The sequence below is a fragment of the Dysidea avara genome, chromosome 6 (assembly GCF_963678975.1).
Source record: "Dysidea avara chromosome 6, odDysAvar1.4, whole genome shotgun sequence".
NCBI classification, from domain to species: domain Eukaryota; kingdom Metazoa; phylum Porifera; class Demospongiae; order Dictyoceratida; family Dysideidae; genus Dysidea; species Dysidea avara.
Genome location: NC_089277.1, coordinates 16,426,817 through 16,447,624, shown reverse-complemented (window position 1 = coordinate 16,447,624; position 20,808 = coordinate 16,426,817). Strand labels below are relative to the sequence as shown.

The 20,808-nt window shown below is 37.9% G+C and overlaps 2 protein-coding genes across 9 annotated transcripts in view; one reads left to right on the top strand and one right to left on the bottom strand.

Moving 5' to 3' along the window:
* Window positions 1-8,264, top strand: part of LOC136257382 (centrosomal protein of 162 kDa-like) — an 80,185-nt gene extending 71,921 nt beyond the window's left edge. For 3 of the 8 annotated variants that reach the window (XR_010701942.1, XM_066050565.1, XM_066050564.1), the window contains 7 exons: window positions 1,507-1,641; window positions 1,692-1,720; window positions 1,783-2,155; window positions 2,285-2,433; window positions 3,951-4,003; window positions 4,056-4,137; window positions 8,077-8,264. Coding sequence is in view for 6 of the 8 variants with exons in the window: in XM_066050565.1 (XP_065906637.1) it covers window positions 3,954-4,003; window positions 4,056-4,137; window positions 8,077-8,187 (243 nt within the window). In the remaining 2 variants the exon portion in view is untranslated. Of the gene's footprint in view, window positions 1-1,454; window positions 1,642-1,691; window positions 1,721-1,782; window positions 2,156-2,284; window positions 2,434-3,950; window positions 4,004-4,055; window positions 4,138-8,076 lie in introns of all 8 variants that reach the window. The other 5 variants (XM_066050560.1, XM_066050562.1, XM_066050563.1 and 2 more) reach the window with 3 other exon arrangements.
* A 655-nt stretch (window positions 8,265-8,919) lies between these two features.
* On the bottom strand, window positions 8,920-11,755 carry LOC136257374 (uncharacterized). Its single transcript, XM_066050549.1, has 3 exons — window positions 10,624-11,755; window positions 10,476-10,571; window positions 8,920-10,055 (listed from the first exon to the last, which is right to left on the bottom strand). The coding sequence occupies exons 1-3, from the start codon at window positions 11,752-11,754 to the stop codon at window positions 9,066-9,068; spliced, it is 2,217 nt and encodes a 738-aa protein (XP_065906621.1). The 5' UTR covers window position 11,755; the 3' UTR covers window positions 8,920-9,065.
* Window positions 11,756-20,808: the final 9,053 nt, after the last annotated feature.

Sequence of the window (20,808 nt, the reverse complement as noted above, 5' to 3'; positions counted from 1 at the left end):
GAGCAGGATAAAGGGTTAAGAGGTGAAGCTAGTGTTTATTCTAGGGCTGTTGTGAGGGGAGGGACTTCCCACTTAAAATCTCAAACTCCCCTTAAAATTGTGAGTGACTATACTGCACTGTAGACTTGCTATAAATTGACATACAAAACTATTTAATATGCCCTCAGATTCTATCTCTGAGTGTTGAATACATAAAAATTGTCCAGGTTTAAACTGCAAACACAACCATAAAATTCATGTGGTCTAATTAAAAATTTTCCTATGGCATACATAATGTCACAGAGCTTAGGTCTATACCCCGTTTGTTAAATTGTCCTTAACGTCAATCTCAAAAGTTTAATTTTAAAGTCAAATTATGCATGCACAGCTAGCGAAAGTATCCAAAACCATCCTCACAATATCTTCACAGCACCTTGGCAGTAGTGGTGAGGTATAATCAAGCCCAAAGGTGCCTTCAAAATGCTTCCAACAGGTTGTTACAAAATTTTCATAGTATTAACTTTTTTTTTTATTTAGTGAAATTTTCTGCTGACACTATAAACTTACTACTTCCTTCAGACAAGTGTAAGTCAATAATGGCTAGGGCTATATAGGCTTGATTTTTTTCACTGTTCGATGTCACTTCAGCTTGACAGGTATGTTTATGGATTGCCTTTATCCTCCTTTGTGTCCTACTTCTTTTGCTGACAAGTGTCAATTTGCAGCAGCATGCTTTGGCTTTGCTTAATAGCTACCACGTTTATCATCCTTATTTTCCATAGTCACTGCATTGATGCTTCTTCATTTGAAATGCTGTGTAACAGCTGAAAACAAAGCATAATGGCCAAAAATATTAATTTTATGGTATGTCTAATACCATTCTTTCTTTTGATACAGTATGCATGGCTTCACTATGATTATGTTTGTGACTAGGCCTGCGAAAACAGGGCATGTGGGCAAAAACTACGTCCTGTTAAACAAAGGAGATTTCTCAGTATTGGAACAGAATACTTACACTCTGTAATTTGTATTATGAAGTCAATTAAATTTTAACTTAGGCCTGAAAATTGAATGATGAATTTAAAAGTTATAAGTAATGAAAGTTTGAAAAATTAGGTAAATTTTATGTGCCCACATGCCCTGTTTTCGCAGGCCTGGTAACATGTTATAAAAATGCTGTACAAGAAAAATTAGAATTTTAAGATTATTCAGTAGAAATAAAAAGTACTGAAACAAGGGATGTTACTTTCACCTGCAAAAATACTAATGGACATTTAATCGCTAATTCAGTCATGGCTAGAGCGATTTAATGTCCACTCGTATATTTGCAGGTGCACTGTAGTACACGTCCTTTGTTTCACTACTTTTTTTTATAATCTCTAATCAAACATAAAATTGCTACAGTTGGACCTCCATTATCCAAACACTTAATTGTGTGTCAATTCAATCATAGAAATGTTCATTCATTTATATAGAGCTCTGTTCAACTACTCTAATATAACATTGATAATGACACTCACACTTAAGGAAACAAAAGCTAATGCAAGAAGTGGAGAACTGGCAGAACTGTTGGAAAGAGGAAATGGACAAGAGTGTGAACAACTAAGATGTCAGCTGGAAGAGAAGGAAAGAGAGTAGTTTACTTTGTCAACTAATTATAAAGTATGTAAGTGTGTGTAAACTGTTCTTTATTCTTTATTATTAATTACTAGGCAGGAAGCACAGCTGATTTGCCTAGGATGTACGAGCACACAATACTATAGTACATTACTGTGTTACAAATTATCCAATACTATATTACAGATAGTGTAACAATGAGAGCATGGAAAAGTGTCTTCATTATCAAGGTGTCCACTTTTCAGGATGTCTTTTAAGTGGTTCCACTGTACATATTGACTGGTAGACATTTACTATGTTTTACTACATTACACATAGTACATGTGTATACAATAGGTGAAGGAACTTGAGTGTGAAACAGACAACAGAAAACAAGTTGCTAGTGGTGGTAAACTTGACGGAGTGATTAATGAGGAACAGCATTTACAACTGGAGCAGAATATTAAAGAACAAGAAACTTTACTAAATGGTTACCAAAAGGTACATGATTGAGCAGTACACATCACACCAGTCTGAGTCAAGTGTAACACAATTCAAATCACGGTAAGCTACACAGAAGGTTAGTGACTGAATCAGCTATGATAGACCCTAAGTTGAACAATGCCTGTATATCTTTGATTTCCTAAAGTATAAGATCCTTTAGGAAGAGGTCAAACTCTTTATAAAATACACATAACTCTTATTACAGGTGACAATGTCACAGGTGAAGCAACTTCACGGACACAAACAACAAGACCAACTGTTGGTGTGCTCCAGACAAAAGGAAGACCAACTGAATAAGGAAGTGAAAGTGTGTTGAAGGAAGAGTTACTGCAAGCAACCAAAGGACACATTCCTGTAAGTGTGTTTGTGTGTGTGTGTGCATGCGTGCGTACATATGTGTGTGTGGGTGAGTGCGTACATGCATGCGCGTGTATTGATGTTTGCATGTGAAGGTCCAGGTGAGACCTTGGGTGCCCACACCTTAAACTGTGAGATATGGCACAGCCTCATGCGGGTAACTAGTTCTGCCCCAGGAGATTTGTCTGCACTGATTTATAGTACCTGAGTAGTGCACAGATGTCCAGTGCTGGTCTACTGGATAGACATAACCGTGTTGGTACAGCAGCTGAAGGTGTGATGTGTGCTCCATCCTTTATAGCTATAGATACTTTGTAGTGTTTGTTTTTCTGCCATTGTTCTTGTCATGGGTCTGGTACCACACCGTAGTACTCTTGTCCCTTATCATGTGTTGGAGACCGGGCAGGATCAGGAGGTTCCCTCCTGCAAGCCTACAACAGGGCATTACATCATACTTTTACTCACGCATTACAGAAGGATTTAGACCTGGTTGATGATCCCCTAACTCCTGTATGTTTCCTAAACAATTGTCCACCCTATTAGTTCAGTTGGCCAGTCTTCTAGTGGGTTACAGAGCATCTCATTCTGATTGGGTAGCCCTCCATGGGAGATTGGAAGGACTGTTCATGTTGGACATATTCTGTGCCTGTATGTTGTGTATGTAAACAGTGGCATAGCCAAGGATGGGCTTGGGTGGACACATGCCTGACCAAATTTTTCTAAGACAGCAGTGCCCACTGTGTATTGCTATTATGAACAAGAAACAAGTAGTACATACCTCAGCAGCTCCATATTTTCATTGTAAATCAGCAACTGATAATTTCATCACTTGATCAGAGTAATTTGATCCTTTGTGTTTAATGCACAGCATCTCATGATCCAAATTTTAGGAAGGGGAAAGAGAGGAAGGTGGATCCAGTCTATTTTTCACATCCAGAATACTGAGTTGTGAATAACAGCATGGATTCTTTTGTTGGCAAGGTTTAATAACGAAAAGTGATAGACGGAAAGTGAATTCTCTGGTGTCAGACAAGTCAGTTGGAGATGAAATATATAGTGGTGACTGAATTATAGTTATCTGAGTCAGGCTGGAGTTTAAAGAGTTGTGTCCAAGTACAGGAGAACAAGATAAGGAGGTGTAATAAGTTAGTTTTCATTTCTAGCTTCTATATCATTCATGCAGTAGCCTTAGACTAGTGAAATAAGCTGCAGGAACAGCAGCATAGTGTATTATTAGCTAGCTAGATACATATATGCACTTTTGAAATAGTTTTTTAAAAACCAATGTAGTCATGTAGAGTCCACAAAGGATGGACTCATATTTTGTGCTAGTTAGTTGCATGTGGTAAAACATGTGGGTGAGTGTGCCCACCCATCCCTGAAGGTCTGGCTATTCCACTGTATGTAAAACTGATAATCTAATATAACAGTCAGAATATGTGTCTTAAGAAATATTCCTGTACAGGAGTAATGGTTTATTATATTGAAGGTTGTGTGACTCTTTTTTGCCTTAGGAAATGCATCACTTCCATTCACTACTATTGAAGCTAACTACCCTGGAGAACAGGTATAAAATACAATCAAATTACTGCTTGTTGGTTTATATTTTGTGTTAACAGAATACTTCAATATGAGACAAGACTTCAGTCTCTGCTCACTACCAACCAGTCAGAAATGACTGACCAAATCTCTATACTTCAGGTATAGTGTGTGGTGTGTACAGGGGTTTAAGGGTGGTGTATACAGTGGAACCTCTTGAAAGAAGGTAACCTAACCAAAATTATTAATGTGTTATTATGATACAGTACAACAGTACTGTATAGTAGGAATTAAGAAAGTTTGGGCTTTCCGACAAAAAGGCTTCAACCAGAAATCTGCCTCATAATACCTTCATCCTGCCTCAGCATTATTGCATGGTTACGTATATTGAAGCCCAAAAGTGCCTTCAAAGATGATTTTGATAATTTATAAGCTGTTACAAATTATTGTTTACAGAAATTTCTAATATCCAACTGACTGACTGACTGACTGACTGACTGACTGACTGACTGACTGACTGACTGACTGACTGACTGACTGACTGACTGACTGACTGACTGACTGACTGACTGACTGACTGACTGACTGACTGACTGACTGACTGACTGACTGACTGACTGACTGACTGACATAAGGACCAACCCATCAATTAACCATTATCCAAACAATAGAAATGACTGTTCTATTAGAGTATCTTGTCTAATTCTATTAAAGTATTGAACAGGGTTCTGTTTGTTATACTGCTGCATGTTTGTACTGTAAATACAATGTGGGGGGTGGTCAAGAGGCTAATACAGCACAAGATAATACAGCACAAGGTAATACAGCACAAGGCAAATCTGAGTGTTGTATTTGCCTCGACACACCGAGTGCTATAGTTTTGTACACACAGTTACATTTTAGATGGTATTACTATTGTACTTCCTGGTTGACTTGCTCGTAGCATGTCCAAACTGCTCCAAATTTTGGTGATTATACTATCAGTAAGTGTTCATATAATCTATTTCTAGTTGTAGAAGAAACAGATATACACTCTTAATAGGGATTGGAAACAGAGTCACATGCCCAGTATTCTACTTGCACACTTGACGTCACTAGTTAGATACGAGGCACGTTTCACTTTGAAAAGCATGAAAAGACTAACTTTTCTTCTTACTGTAGACTGTTACTGTAGGTTTTGTAAAATATGAAAGTTCTGTAAAGTTTAGTGATACAAGCTGCTTTGGTGGAAGCTACTGAGTGGCCTTTCCCACATAAGAAACATGTTATACCATGCCGTTTCGGTATCACTTCTACACCAGGGTACATTTCTGTTCCTATAGCCTCTGCACACACTTCCTGGTATTAATGATACATGGCTTTTTGGAACACCTTTGGTCATTAGAATTGAACAGAACTGTTTGTAAGTTGCACCCCTGGTTTAAACGTTGCATGTTTCCACTGTGCTTGGTGCTGAAATACCCTCATGTTTCTGTAGTCTCATGTGGCCAGACACCGCTTTTTCTCCCATGGTGTTTATCAATTGGAAATTATAAGTGCCTGCTATTTCCAATTGATAAGTGCCGTGAGAGAAAAAGCAGTCTGGCCACGCAAGACTAGTGTTTCTGTTGTTGTAACTCTGCACGGTTGTTGTCTAGTGAAACTATTTGTCTTTCAAGTATTTATCTAATGTCAAAGTAGTTCAACAAAACTAGTAGTATGGTGGCATACTTCGTTAATGGGTTCTAATCTCTCTTGCAAAATTGCAAAACTCCATCAATGGCCAATAAATTTAGTATGCGGTGCAAATTATGAGAACCGCATTCCAATTCAAAACACAGCTATTTTAGGCGTGTGACATTATTTCCAATCCTTGTTAAGAGTCGTGTATCTATGGTAGGATTAGTTTGGCTAGTTTTAGTGATTACAATGTCACACATGTGATCATTAATGCTGTCTGAGTGTTGGGGTTGTTTTGGTGACATTCCTTACAATTACTGTGTAACTGTACTGTATTGGCCAAAGTATTCACACTGTATTGCCCAATGATGTGCATAACTGTACTGTACGATACAGTTATGTAGCTACTTTACTACTGTATGGAAATACAGTATGTAGTGGCACTTTGGTCCTCCTAGGCCAAGTACAGTTGAATGGGATTCAGTTATTTGAACTGTTCAACTATCTGAATGCACTCAAAATGGTCAACCCAATACCATTCTTTCCTTTGGTGTAGTTCACTTCACCAATGATGAATTATGTACAAGTGTGAGGGCTTTAACAAGCTAGTAGGATCCAGTGTTGATACTGGGTTGGGTCATCCAAGTCACATTTTCTTTGGGTCTGACCTGCTTTATAGATTATCCCTGGATTTGTTCACATGTGAAGTAATTAAATTAAATACTAGTTAAAGCACCGCCGCGCATACAATATGGAAATAAAAGCACAAGGGCGTGGGCGAGAGACTAATATAGGACGAGGCGAAGCCGAGTGCTATATTAGGCTCGAGACCATGCCCAAGTGCTTTTATTTTCATATTGTACAAGCGTAGTGGTGCTTTAACTGGCTTAGAGTGCTTTCTTGTCGTCTTGCTTGGAGTGTTTGTTTTGTGAATTCGAACAGCATCAATTTTCGGCCATCAGACAATAGGTAAGTGTCTATGTAGTGCAGTTGTGGTAGTAATACAAGTAAACAGTATCATTTCAGGGGCGGATCCAGGAGCTGGCAGGGGGAGGGGCACAAACAGGTTAAGTTGTAGGTAGCTGGGAAGAGCCAGATTCTCCTGTTAGTTGCTGCATTTCTGAAGCAGCAAATAATCGCCTTTTAATTGTCTCACCACTGGTTTTGCCATCATGCCTTTGCAGGTGGTTTTAAGTCTTTAAAGCTATTTAAAAAGTGTTAAGCACCACGATAATTATTTTTAGAGGCGCTTAGTACGCACGAAGGTGCTGGCTGTGAATTTCACAGCTAGTTTGGCTTTGGTTTCAAATGAATTTGTACTAAAATGCGACATTTATAAATTGACTTGACAAAGTTAAGTAATTTAATCAGAAGTGTATGGCTGGCTTCTCCACTGCTCCACATGCAAGGTTGGGGGGGGGGCATTTGCCCCAAATGCCCCATCCTGGATCCGCCATTGCATTTTGGCTACTTTTGGCGATTAGAAATGTTACGCACGTGATCTTGTTTTTTGTATTTATTTTCCAGTAAATGCATAACTGTTCTTTATTTTCCGTAACTGTACTTTATTGTGATGCAAGTGGAAAATATAGCACACTTGAATGCGTTACAGAAAATAGAGCACTCTTTGCTTTGATCTCTCCAACGCAAAGTACTTTAAAATTAGTTGGACAATACGTATAAGTGTATTAATGTGTCATAGTCAAGTCTGATACAACCCAGCTTTTGTGAGCCATGCCCACTTATTGTGATGACTGTCTGCAGCCATATGTGCAGCCACTCCCATTTATCAGTAGTATTGCAGTCTGTAGATGTGTATGAACCCATTCCCACAGGATAATGTGGAGCCACGCTCACTATTTGATTGGTCTAGTCTTGCAATAGGCCAGCCTCTTTCGTGTGCCACACCTGCTTTAATACTTGGAATGTGTTGTACTACTTGTAAGTATGGTGTGATAGGTAAGCACAAAGCCACACCCACTTGCAATAAAATACAAAGGTAAATACAATAGTACAAAGGTAGCAATATGATAAAAACTTAACAGGTAAGGTTTATAATGATATCAGTCAGTGGGCGTTGTTTTATGTAAGTTTGAAGATAGCAAGATACTCAACACGCTAGTCAAGCACCCAAAACGTAGGTCTTGGTGTATGCCTCAGCTTTAATTAATCTGGGTCAGATCTGGTGGATTGCTATCTGGGTCAAGGGGTCATCTGGATCAGCAGTAGTGACCTGGTTTCAATGCTGGTAGGATCATTACCATATAAGGTGTTTAAACAAGGGAGATTAGGGAAAGTTAATTCCTACGTATCATATTATTATAGTGATCCCTATGTAAGAGGTTAACACTATATGATGTAATGTGTCTACATTTTGTGCTTTCGCAAATTTTAACATGTCACATAATACATTGTCTTATTATGACTGTGTTGTCATTACAGGAAGAATGGACTAGAAAGCTACGTGGGAAAGATACAGAAATAGAGGGTTTCCGAAGAGACCTTGTTGGGATAATTGAAGCTCTACAACTACTTCATGATCAGTCTAACTAAACTCACTATGAGACATTGTTCAATTAGATACAATGATCACATCCTGATGTCCATGAATTATAAACTGTTTGTAGTTTAGTACAGACCACAGTCATGGGTGTACAGTTCAGTTTAGTAACACAAATTAAGGCTACATATTAGTCATGGTGTAGTTCTCTAAAGTGAATTCTCCAAATATGCTGTATTAATTTTATTAACAACATAAGAAATAGTGGGAATATTAATCAGTTATATAACAGGTAGCCAAAATTATTTACCATGTCATGTGATGTGACCGGACTGTGTACTTTTGTGTATACCATATATGTGCAAAATTTGAAGTATGTATTTTTCATGGATCAACAGGATATATTTTTATCCTGTTATTCACTGAGGTTACCTAGTAGAATGCATACAGCTAACCCTGATAATTTTTAATTTTTTTAAGGATGAAATTTTTGCAGACAGCCAAGCAACCACAAAAATAATGTCCCTTGAAAATTTGTACATATATGGTATGATATTACTGGTAATGTGTTGTAGACAAGTTGACATCAATGATTGTGTACATATAATTATAGACAATGTGTGGTTATTATTACAAGTTGTGTGCAGTTGTGAACGTGTTGTAATTGATCAGTAGTATTGTCAGTTCCCTCATATCCTGCTACTATTTCATGTGATGTAATAACACCATTGTGTGTACCTTTGTAGTTAACTAACTGATTACTGGTTCTCATGTTTTGTGTACATGTTTAATAATGTAAAATGTTTTATTAAGTATAATAAAAATAGCACAACAAGTTTTCATACAAACAAATATCAGTGTATCTTATATTAGTGGTGTACACACACCATACAAAGATATACAGTAGTTATACAATGTTACCCTCTAGTAGTTAGTGTATTAGTTGAGCTTGTCCCAGTTCCACTGTAGTAAGACTGGATGATTTAGCATTATCCACACTTCCTCCTTTAGTATACCCTCCAATGACTATAATAGCATTGTTGTTGACTGTTGCTATAGCTACTGAAGATCTAGCTGATGATAATGATGAAATGTCCTTCCATGATTTGCTAGAGTCATCATACATCTTAATATCTGATGTTGTTGTACCACTTTGATCATATCCACCAACTACCACTGGTAGGGAAGAGCTGGGGACTATGGCTGTATTGTAGTAAGTGGCATCAGTCATTGTAATCCATTTGGTGGGGGTGTCACCGGTTTGTTTTTGGTCACCTGATCTTGTTATATCATCAACAGGTATCTTGTAGGCATCTGCGCCACGTCCTTCAGCATCAGCATAACCCACTATGAGTAAATGATCATCAGTAATAATGGGTGTGAAGGAATACATCGGTACAGGAAGATTAATGGACACTTTCTGCCAATGAGAATTCTTCATCCAGTTGAGGACTTCAATACCACCTTGTACTACGAGTGTGTTGTTAACATCCTTGAATCCTCCAGCAACAATAACATGCTCCAGGTGAGTAACCACCCCTGGTTTGGACCTAACTGAGAGAAGGTCAGGATAATGAGATGTCCAAGTTTGACTAGTTTCATCAAATGTAGAAACTTTATTAGTCATCATCTTAGTAGCAGACAGTAATCCACCAATTATAGCTAACTTTCCACCAATGATGTGAGGAACACCTACGTAGTGACCTGAGGGAGGTAACTGATCCCAATGGTCAGTGTTGATATCATAGACATATACTTGATGTTCAGCATCATCAACTGGACTAACCCCACCAGCAACATAGACCTTCTTGTATTGTACTGTGACATATGCATAATGCATTGGAGCAGGAAGATTGGCCAGCTGAGTCCATTTTATGTGGTACCTGCCACTGGTAAGTGCTGGCATTAATGGAGGTGCCTCCTGAGTGGATAATAATATTTGTAAGTAGCTAAATAACATACAATATCTATCACTTACACATATAGCTGGTAATGGATACAAAAATCTATTATAAACTGAACTACAAGTTGTTACCATTCTTTGGTGACACTTTTTGATGTCAGTAGCTAATCTACAAAAATTTCACCTAAATAGGTGGCAGGTCATAAGCAAAATGTTTAGAAATTTTAAAGTTGACTAATTGGCTATAGCTGGTTGTAGTGGGTTAGACAGGTGACCATATTACACTGTATTATACCATGATCAGTTGATATTGGTAAATGACAGTATTTAAGTGTAGTACGAACTAGTATTGAATGGTTATGGGTTAACATGAGTATAAACTTTATCCTCCACACATGACATTTCCCATAGAGTATAGTGCTAACGTTAGTGACTTACTATTTTCAATTTTGATGTATTTGTCGTTGGTCCTCCTAAAGTTACTCTGTTAAGTTGACTGGCTACTTGTTGTATTGGTACACTCCTTGTGGAGGACTAAGATAACAATACCATATATGGTATTGGTAACAAAACAAATAACACTTACCAGCAGCTGTTGTTTCAACTGGTCATTTTCAAATTTCAACTGGTCAATTCCATATTTCAGGTGGTTGATTTCAAATTTCTGCTGCTCATTTTCTGTTTTCAGCTGGTTGTTTTCACTTCTCAACTGATCATTCTCATTGTCCTTTTGCTCCACTTGTTGGTGTAGAACGATAACATCTTGTGGAGACTCCTTCATGTAAACATCCTTGCTCATTTGGATCCTCTCACAGACAGCTGTTATGGTCGGCCTCACAGCAGGATCATCATCCAGACACTCCTCCACCAGTGGCCTCAATACTTCAGCCTCTCCTCTCATTTTGTCCAGGTACTGTTGACGACGTTCAACTTCCAACAAAGCCACCTTTCTTCTGGTCTTGGGGTCAAACTGAGTTTGCTTGGATGGGGTAGGCCACTGTTGTGTAAATGTGTGGAGAACTATCCCAGCAAAAGAAAACACATCCATGGGAGGGCCATAAACTGGTGTCTCATCTAGTGATTCTGGTGGCATAAAGTCAACAGTTCCTGGAGCTTTAGTCATTGTCTTTCTACTATCAGCCTTTATCACCTTGGCCACTCCAAGATCACTGATCTTTGCTATATGATGTGCTGTCAATAAGACATTATTGGGGGAGAGGTCTCGATGGACGATGGGAGGGTCGTGATTGTGAAGGTAGAACAGACCAAGGGAGACGTCATGGACAATTGAAAATTTTATATGGACAGGAATCTTCTCATGTTTATCCACCAGTGAGGTCAGGCTATCCACCATCATCTCCATAACCATTACTGGTAGCCACATCCTTCCCTGTACACCGCCCGCCCCCACAGAGGGATAATAAACACCTAGGAACTGTATGACGTTTGGATGACGTAGCGTACTGCATTGACGACACTCCCTCATAAACGATTCCACTGTTCGTCGCATTTCCACGTCTTCCACATCTTCTACCAGAATGGAGTGGATCTCTTTGGCGGCACATATCATTCCACAATATTTGACCGCGTAAACTCTCCCATAAGCCCCTCGTCCCAGTTCCTTGCGATCTAGTTTGGTAATCCCCTTCAGAACTACACCTTGAAAATCATCACCGGAAGCCATTTCTCTTGAAGACAAAGGATGGGTGTGGCTCATAAAAAAATGTGCTCGCGTGTTAGCAATTCTAAAATTAATGTATTTTTTTTCTCCTTTACCAGTTAGGCACTAGTAATGGAGCCGGGGTGAACACTGGAGAATAGTGCTCGTATTGTGATAGCACAACACGAGTGATAATGCTGTTTATGCGCTGCAGTCCCCTACGTTGTGTGCTCAACAACAGAAACTGGAGGGGCATGGCTGGATGCAAAGTTGAAAGTACGTCTGGATCAACACGTCATGCAAAACTTGAATCGAGGAAGCCTGTGGTTGGTTAAAGTAAGTGCGCCTAATTCCGGACAGTTCCTAACTCCGGACAGTTCCAATATTTGGCGTCGGTCATACATACATTGGCGTATAATGACAAATATTGTCTTTATGCCTCAAGACAAGATTTTACGCCAATGATTTCTTTACCCCTAAAGACAAGATTTTACGCCAACCTTGTCATTAAGTACTTAATGACAAGCTTTTACGCCACTGTCTTTGGCATAAAATGCATTGTGAAAGTAACTTTACAGGGAAGTGCACTATAAAGGGAAGATTTTACGCCAAGCAATTAAAAACAAAGAATTCATGTGATTATTCTTACTAATCACGTGATGCCTACCTAATATTACATAACTGTACCTGTAAGTATCCGTATTCTACCGTTTCATCATGCTTTCATTGCTCACCACAAATGTACTGCCGATGGGCGGGCGCCGCCATACATTAATGAATAATAATTCGTATTAGTAGCCTTTCTTTAACTGCTTCCTCCAGATACTTTCGTTCTATTGCAATAAAAAGGGTTTAGTAGCTGAGGCGACCTTTAAATAGAACAAATAATTGTGCGCATGCGTCATTTTTGGTGCAATGCTTCACGCTGTGTGCGAAGCTGGAGTCGAAAAAGGCGATATACAAGGTGCTTTTTAGTGATTACACAGTTGTCTAAAGCTAATTTGTATTATAAACTTTGTAGACCTGGATAAATAATGCGTTAGCTGTAGTAGAGAAAGGTGTACTGCAGTGACTGCTGGGAGACCAGATGCAACCAGTGTAATGTTCTCAGTGTGGCATAAACACCCAAAGCGAATTTCACACAGTTTCAATTTCCAGGTAAGTATTTAGCTCCTTGCTGGTGCAGTGTATCCTTTGATAATGAACTCCGCTAGTCTTTGCAACGATGAAACATTAGACACCTTTGCAAATTCTGGTGTTCTAATGGTAAGCTACTAATATTACTGTTGTCATTATATCAATATGTAATAAATACATTATATATTATTAAAAGAGTATTAGTCACTATTGTGTGAAAATACGTACAGATAATGTTTAAGTAGCAACTGTAACAGAGTTCTTTGCTAGGCCTACGGTTATAATGATACCACATTTTATGGCCAATTTGTGTGATATTTATTGCCGATACTACTGAGCTGTAACTGAAATTTTAACAGCTTGTTAATAATTACACAGCCACCTTTAATAGATGTTATTTACAAAATATTATTGGTATAGACTTCGTGATATTGGTATCGATACAGGTGTAGTATTGGTATAGCTCTATATTCTTTGGCAAAATATATTACTAGTAAAAAGCTATCACTGTTTACCTTCTTGTAACAGGATTGATTTGAGTCATTAGACATTGGCATGCATAAAATACTTTGATAATTGCAAAGTATGTAGGGCTTTATTTAATTTCTTACATGATGAATACCTATAGCCACAAACATGACAAACAAATTATGTATTCTTTCAGCTATAATCACAAACCATTGTCTAAATTACTAAGACATGCATTGGTAGGATTCTGCAGCGGATAGACACCCCTCAGGAATGATGTAATAATCACCTCAGCTCCACCTTGGTGATTATTACATCATTCCTTCAGGGTTACTTATCCACTGAAGAATCCTAAAACACATGGCAGGTACCAGTACAAATTCATTTCATTGTCAGTTATTTATAATCTCATGTAGAAAACTATAGGTTGTTTGTAGATTGTGGTATGTTAAGTATCTACATGGATCAGTCCCATTGTGGTAATGATATACTGCTAATATGGACTGTAGGTGTTTACTATTACCATCCATAGTGTGGAAAGAAACAATATGATGCTTAGTGATGCACTGATAAGAGATTTTGTCAAATTAGCTGATATTGAAATTCACATAATAGTGACCAATACTGATAACCGATCTGATATTTATGTTTACCAACATTCTAGGTAAAATTGTGATTTTAAAACACATATTGTTAGGAAAATAGTATTATCCGGGTCTGTAAAATTAATTGGCGAAGTAATCAGCTAAAAGTATAATGCAGAAGTGTAGCCGATATACCAATGTCTGAGTATTCACCAATTAATCGGTGCATCACTAAAGATGCTTTATTCTTTTGCCTGATGCAAACCTCTGCACATGTACCAGCATGTGATAGGACAGGTATGAGAATACATACAGTTTGCACCTGTGTGGTAAATTGTCATAGGGATATGTACATTACATGGCTTAGCTATATAGCTACATAGAGTTCTAGTGTTCAGTTTACTTAAGTACAGTGAAATCTTGTTAATAGGGCCAGCTTTGGGACCCACAATAAGTGGCCCTATTAGTGAGGTTGACTTATTAATGAAAACCTCATTAATCCAGCCATGAACAAGTGGCCTTATTATCAAGGTTTTCAACAAATCAACACCTGGCTATAGTTGCTGTAACAGCTATATACATATACTACAGGTTTCATCATAATGCTCAGATAGGATTATTCATTACTTGAGGCATAATGGTGGCTAAAAGCATGAAGCAAATTTCTAAACTATTGTCGTAGATTTGGCAGATACTCAGGAGCAGCAACTTTTGCAGTGATACGTTGATTGTTTGTTCAGCTGGCCCCTTTATTAAGGGAATATTGTGTTCGTTTTATCACTTTGATCCTGCAGTATGTGGCCACTGGCCTTATTAATGAGGTGGCCCTATTAACGAAAATTAAATCAATGGAAGATACATCTGGACTTTCTGGACCTAGCCACTATAACAAGGTAGCCTTATAGAGGACAATCCATACTTAACTTCTCGCCAGTTACAATGTGGTCAAGGATTAGATTATCAACCTGATTCAGTTGATATTTCTGGCAGTAGTTATGATCGCATTGATCACCACAGGGAGAAAATTTTACAAGACACATGTGTCTTATCAACTGTAGTTGGTGAAATGGAAAAGATTGCTGACAAAGTAGATCGTAAAGATGCTGCTAATGGAGGGTAATTTTAAAAGTGTATTGTCAGAGGCGTATAAGAAGCTTGGAAGACCTTACATGAGGGATTATGCAATTTCTTCATCAATCACCTACCAGTTTATAATGAGTCCATTGATGTGCAAACTGTTGGCAGAAGCTGACTTCCTTGAAACCGACATGACATATAATGAAAACACAGAGCTCACTTACCTTTTCGATGCCACCGTGTTTGACTATACAACAATAAAATGGGTAGTTGTGGCCTGCATGAGAGGTAACAAGGAATCATCTGAATTTAATTGTTTAGCTTTCAAGGTCATGTTTGATAGATGTCAACAGGAGTATTCCCATTTTAAGGTGGATGAAACTCTTAAAGGAATCATAGTTATTAATTGATTGGAGTGACACCAAATCCAAAGGATTGTGGGAAGTGATTGGTGAAGAAACTGCTGAACTGGTACTGAAAGGCTGTAGTGTTCATGGGACAAGATCTTACCATAGAGTAGCAGAAAGGGTGTACTGCAGTGTTTCAAAGGGAAACGGAAGAGCAGTGGTTGAGGCCTTCTCTTAATTGCAAAGAATATAATGATTGTAGCAGAAAAGCTGCATGTACCACAATTGTTTGATGTGTTGCATGACATAGGAATCGTCAATTGAACAGCTTCGCATACCACTCTCTGAAGAGCAAATTACAATTGTTTCTGGCTGTGATTGGTCAGGTGCCAAGCATTGGGTGGAATGGTGGACAAGAGAAAGCCATTTACGAATGTTGAGTAAACCATTTGCAAAGATGGCTCCAGGTGTATGGAACAAAGCACAAAGAATCACCAATGGTGTAGAAAGAACCAATTCCTTAGCTAAGGATGGTGACAGCAGAAAAAAATCTCTGTTTTGTGCAATGCAGTCTTTGTATGAAGAAGATAACATTTTTGTCCAGCAGTATATTGCAGCTGACGGTGGATCGAAAATAACCTATCGATCAGAAGCATCTGAGGAACAGTGAATGAAGGCTGCAGTCAAAAGAAAGGCATGACAATGTGGTCGTAAGGATAGTGCAGCAAGTTGGGGACCACCAGATAAGAAACAGCATTTTGACAACAGCCAGCAGCAGAAAATAACTAAGAATGAAAATTTGGTAATTGATAATGGAGGGAGGCATGAAGTAGAAGTTCGATATCATGATGGCGTATGGCTGTCAACTGTTAACCTTATCACAGGAAAATGGGTAGTCCGATTTTACAATGATGATGAGACAACAAAAGTTAATTTCCCTGACAAATATGTGTGACTTGTCAATCAGAAGTAACTTGTGATTTTTGAACAGGACGGTTTACTTCTATCACTTTGTTAATGATTGATTAGTAGTTTATCACCAAAGCAGTGTGCTAATATTTGTATGCATTGTTAACCAAAAGTTGTTTGCGTTATAATTAATTGGTCCTCTTATTATTATTAATTGAACTATTGCATCATACCTTAATTAATTGAGGACATATAATGTAAGTTGTAAGTTGTATCATGATGCTGGAGTGCATAGACAATTGTTAGGAAATAGCATTCACCGACTCCTTATTATTGTATGTGTTTCAGCAGATATACATAAATCCATTGTTTCAGCTTGATGTGTCATATATGTTTTCTTCACTATTTATACATCTTTGGCATCATTTTGAAATTACGTAAAAGCAGTTATTATGTTTATTTGTTTTTTTGTTTGTGTACTATTTCCCTGTTAAGCAATTAACTATGTTTCTGATTTCCCTTTATTTACAGGCCTGCATAATAGCCTTATCACATGTCCCTAGTAGGGTAGCACCTACTATGTAATTTACTGTGTTTATATGGCTTTTCAAAATGACAGGGTGGAATCAAAAGGCATAACCTGTACAAGGATGCTTTCCTACATGCAAGTAAAAAACAAGGTAGTGTAAGCAATCAATTTTCGACACTCTTATTGCTTCAAACACTATCTTTGCTTTAAACATTCCTCAGACACAAATTTTGGCAAACATATTCCACTTGATATTGTACAAGTTTTGCAGTACCCTAAGTTTGATGTCAATGGCTCCCTCCTTTGACTAGTAACAGCTGAAAAGGTGAGGAGACAAAATAATCAGTTACCATCACCATGACTCAATTGTGACCGGGACTGCGAAAATGGCATGTGGGTACAAACTACATCCGATCACTCTACTGGTTGTATCTCACTACTGGAAAGGAATATTTGTATTCTGTAACTTGCATCATAAAACTTATTAAATGCTTACTAAGGGCTAAAATTGCATTGTCATAGCAAAATGGTACATAAGGTTATGAGTGATCAAAGTTTGAAAAAGTAGGCAAAAATCATGTGCTCACATGCCCTATTTTTGCAGGCCCAGTCACAATTATCGGAGCTCACATATATTTGTGTTTCACATATCAGAAGATTATCTGACCACTGGCTAAAATTCTAAAGCCATCAAAAATTTGATAAAATTCCCATGTAACTATGAGTTCCTAACCGGCATCCATGCAAATTTTCGGCATGTAACACAAGAGTTATGAATTATTTTGTAAAAATGCACACCAATTGTTTGATAGTTCAACACACAATGGTCATTTAACAGTTTTACAGTAACTAACAGTGAAACCAGTTCCCTGCCAATGCTAAATCCTCTTTGCTTTATTCTTGATATCATGGATGCTTTTATAGATAGCGCTATATCGTGTGATGAAAGGCTTGCTCGAAGTCCAATGTAGCACACTATGCATCTTATTAATTTACTATGTGGTAGTACATTATTCTAGACTATATTTTCACTAACCTCTGCTTTCAGTACAACTGCTATATCTACTTAAATCACGAGTTAGGCTCAACAGTTCAACCATCAAGCTTGACAGTAGCTGTGCTGTGTTTTACTTTGATATTTTCAGTGAATGCTGGCCTTAATATTTTGCCTTGGCTTGTTTCCTTTATTGTTTGGTGATCAACATTGAAGCAGAAACAGATATTAGACTGCCACAAACTTTAAAGTGACAGACACCAAGTACCATTGAAGGCACAAGGTTCCAAATCCATAATAATGAAAATACATTAACTGTCAATTTTCTTTTTCATGAAACGTAATTAGTAGAAGTATGTAGCCTTTAACACACTCTAATTGGGTCATTCATAGCAAAGATATTCAATTAGAAATGCAAACATGGATCAAAACTCTGCATGGTAACCATCATTTTGGAGGGAGGGGAGAGGTTGATACAAATTGCTACAATGTGATGGATTTGTGAAAAGGAATCTCCCATACACATCCAATTTACGAACTTCGGCAATTCATAACTACAGATTGTCACTTGGACAGCACTGAGCACCAACATAGGTTGATGGATAAAAAAATTCAGGTTTGTATTTGTCTTGAACACTAAGCTATGGACTTCCAAGATCATATAATCAGATGTGTGTGAAAGACACCTTTTTGCAAATCCGGTCACAAATATTGTCGATCATGCCACTATTTTATACCATAGAATTTTGCCGTTTCCCATTCAATAATTGAAATGTGCATTCTGGTAATTGAGTCAATCCGATAATTGACTACTTATGCTACAAGGATGAAAGATGCAGAAAAGAATCCCAGATCCAGTGGTGACTTGCTAAGCAACATGCAATTCTAGGCATGCGCCAAGGGAGCCACAACAGCTGGGATCCGAGATCTTGCCTGCATTCAACCACTACTTAACTTGAGTAGGAAATTTCAGTGTTGGAAACTCTATTAAAGGTACACATTTGTATTCCTAGAGTCATGGTCTTGATCACAATAATAATATTGTATAACTGTGTTTTCAAGACAACTATTCAGTACACACTCTTTCCATGTACTAAAATTATCTCCAATCTATGGCATGACAGTTGCAATGATCACATGATCTGCTGCAAAAAAATTCTAATAAAAGCACATGTACTATAGCTACTGATTTATCTCCTATGGCATAAGAAAGCAAGGAAAGGGACATAAAGCATATAATGAAACAGAAGTGAAAACATGATGAAATGGTAGAATACGGATACCTACAGGTACAGTTATGTAATATTAGGCAGGCATCATGTGATTAGTAAGGATAGTCATGTGAATTCTTTGTTTTTAACTGCTTGGCGTAAAATCTTCCCTTTACAGTGCACTTCCCTGTAAAGTTACTTTCACAATGCATTTTATGCCAAAGACAGTGGCGTAAAAGCTTATCATTAAGTACTTAATGACAAGCTTGGCGTAAAATCTTGTCTTTAGGGTTAAAGAAATCATTGGCATAAAATCTTGTCTTTAGGCATAAAGACAATTTTGTCATTATACGCCAACGTCTGCACAACCTTTGGCGTCATATCTCCAAAACTACAGCATTTACATGAAATTTTAGGTGATGAATGCTTCATATACAATGATGCTGTGGTCAAAAAATCAGCTTAAAAGTCCAGCTAGTTTTTCTAAACGGGATGATTATTTATTGTGGTGTGTGGCAAAATTATCAAACATTCTTCGATAATCGCTGCTTATTCCCAAATTCAAAGAGCTATTTGGTTAAAGTTAATACAGTACAGAGGGACAACTATGACTTACCACTGTACCAAGTTTCGTTTGCAAACAATCAGCCAAACACTTGCTATACGATTTTGTAAGAGCCAGTCTCATTGTAAATACACCTAGATTTGAAGTACCCATAACTCGGCAACAAAAGGTACCATGTCGCACCTATCAATGTCAAGCCCCATCCCATCCAGTACGGGCTATGTGGGACGTTAGGAGGGAATTTGAACTTAAATTTTGCCCCCAGGGGTGGGGAATTTGAACAAGCGCTCTATAGTTTTTTTTATTTATTTAATTTTTTTTTTTATTCTTGCTCTAATGGCACTCCCATCCTCCCCGATCTCTAGCTAGAAGTTAAACCTAATTTAATTTATAAATGACAAAAAGCAGAAAAAAGAAAAAGCAGAAAAAAGAAAAAGCAGCTAAACCTACAGAGCCTACACAGACCTACAAAAACACCCAACCGCATGGACCGCCACCATGCATATACACACAGCAAAACCCCCGGACAGGGGCCTTAAGAAGAAAGCCCTGCAGACTACTGACCAAACTGCAGGGAGTGGGAGCATGAAACAGAGTTCAACTCCCACAAAGGACTGCCAGACAACAGATGTAAAAATGTCCGGGCATTGTGGCGCTCTATATAGCTAGTAGCATAGATCCTTTACAGTAGAACCGCAGCACCTCGTGTACCTTTGTCGCTGTAGCTTCTGTTTTTACAACAGGTTTTTTTTTGTTTTGTTTTTATTATTACTAAGCAGCCAGCACTGCTGATGCGCTCAGGAAAAAAAAATCACACATGTACATTACTACAATAATTAGAAATATTAACTGAGAAAGAGTCAGAGTCATTTAAATCAATTAGGAATTGTGGCAACAAGTTCCAGTCTTGAGCTGTTCTGGAGAAAAAACTTTTTGGTAAGCTGTAGTAGATGTTGTAGGGAGTATGAAATGGTACTGACAATATTGCCTGGTTTCTCTGGTCATTGGAAGATAATTGGATGGAATAGATAAGGGAATTTGGTTGTGAAGTGCTTTGTAAAATGTCTGCAGTCTGGATATCTTGCCAGGAGAGATGTTGGAGCATGGAAGTAACTGAACTGTATCTATTGTAATCTTTCAATACCCATCTTGCTGCTCTTCTTTGAATATTTTCAAGTTTCTGTGCATCACTGTTATAAATAGAGTCCCACACTACTGAAGCATATTCCAGTTGTGGTCTTACCATTGCTAAATATGCTGCTGCTTTCACTTGTGTAGTACAATTGCTTA

What these genes read in the sequence shown, in the direction of transcription:
- LOC136257374 (XM_066050549.1), bottom strand. Translation starts at nt 11,754, where the DNA reads ATGAGCCACACCCATCCTTTGTCTTCAAGAGAAATGGCTTCCGGTGAT. An exon ending in AGTTGAAACAACAGCTGCTG is followed by an intron (nt 10,572 to 10,623) that starts GTAAGTGTTATT and finishes TTGTTATCTTAG; the next exon opens with TCCTCCACAAGGAGTGTACC. An exon ending in ATACATCAAAATTGAAAATA is followed by an intron (nt 10,056 to 10,475) that starts GTAAGTCACTAA and finishes TTATCCACTCAG; the next exon opens with GAGGCACCTCCATTAATGCC.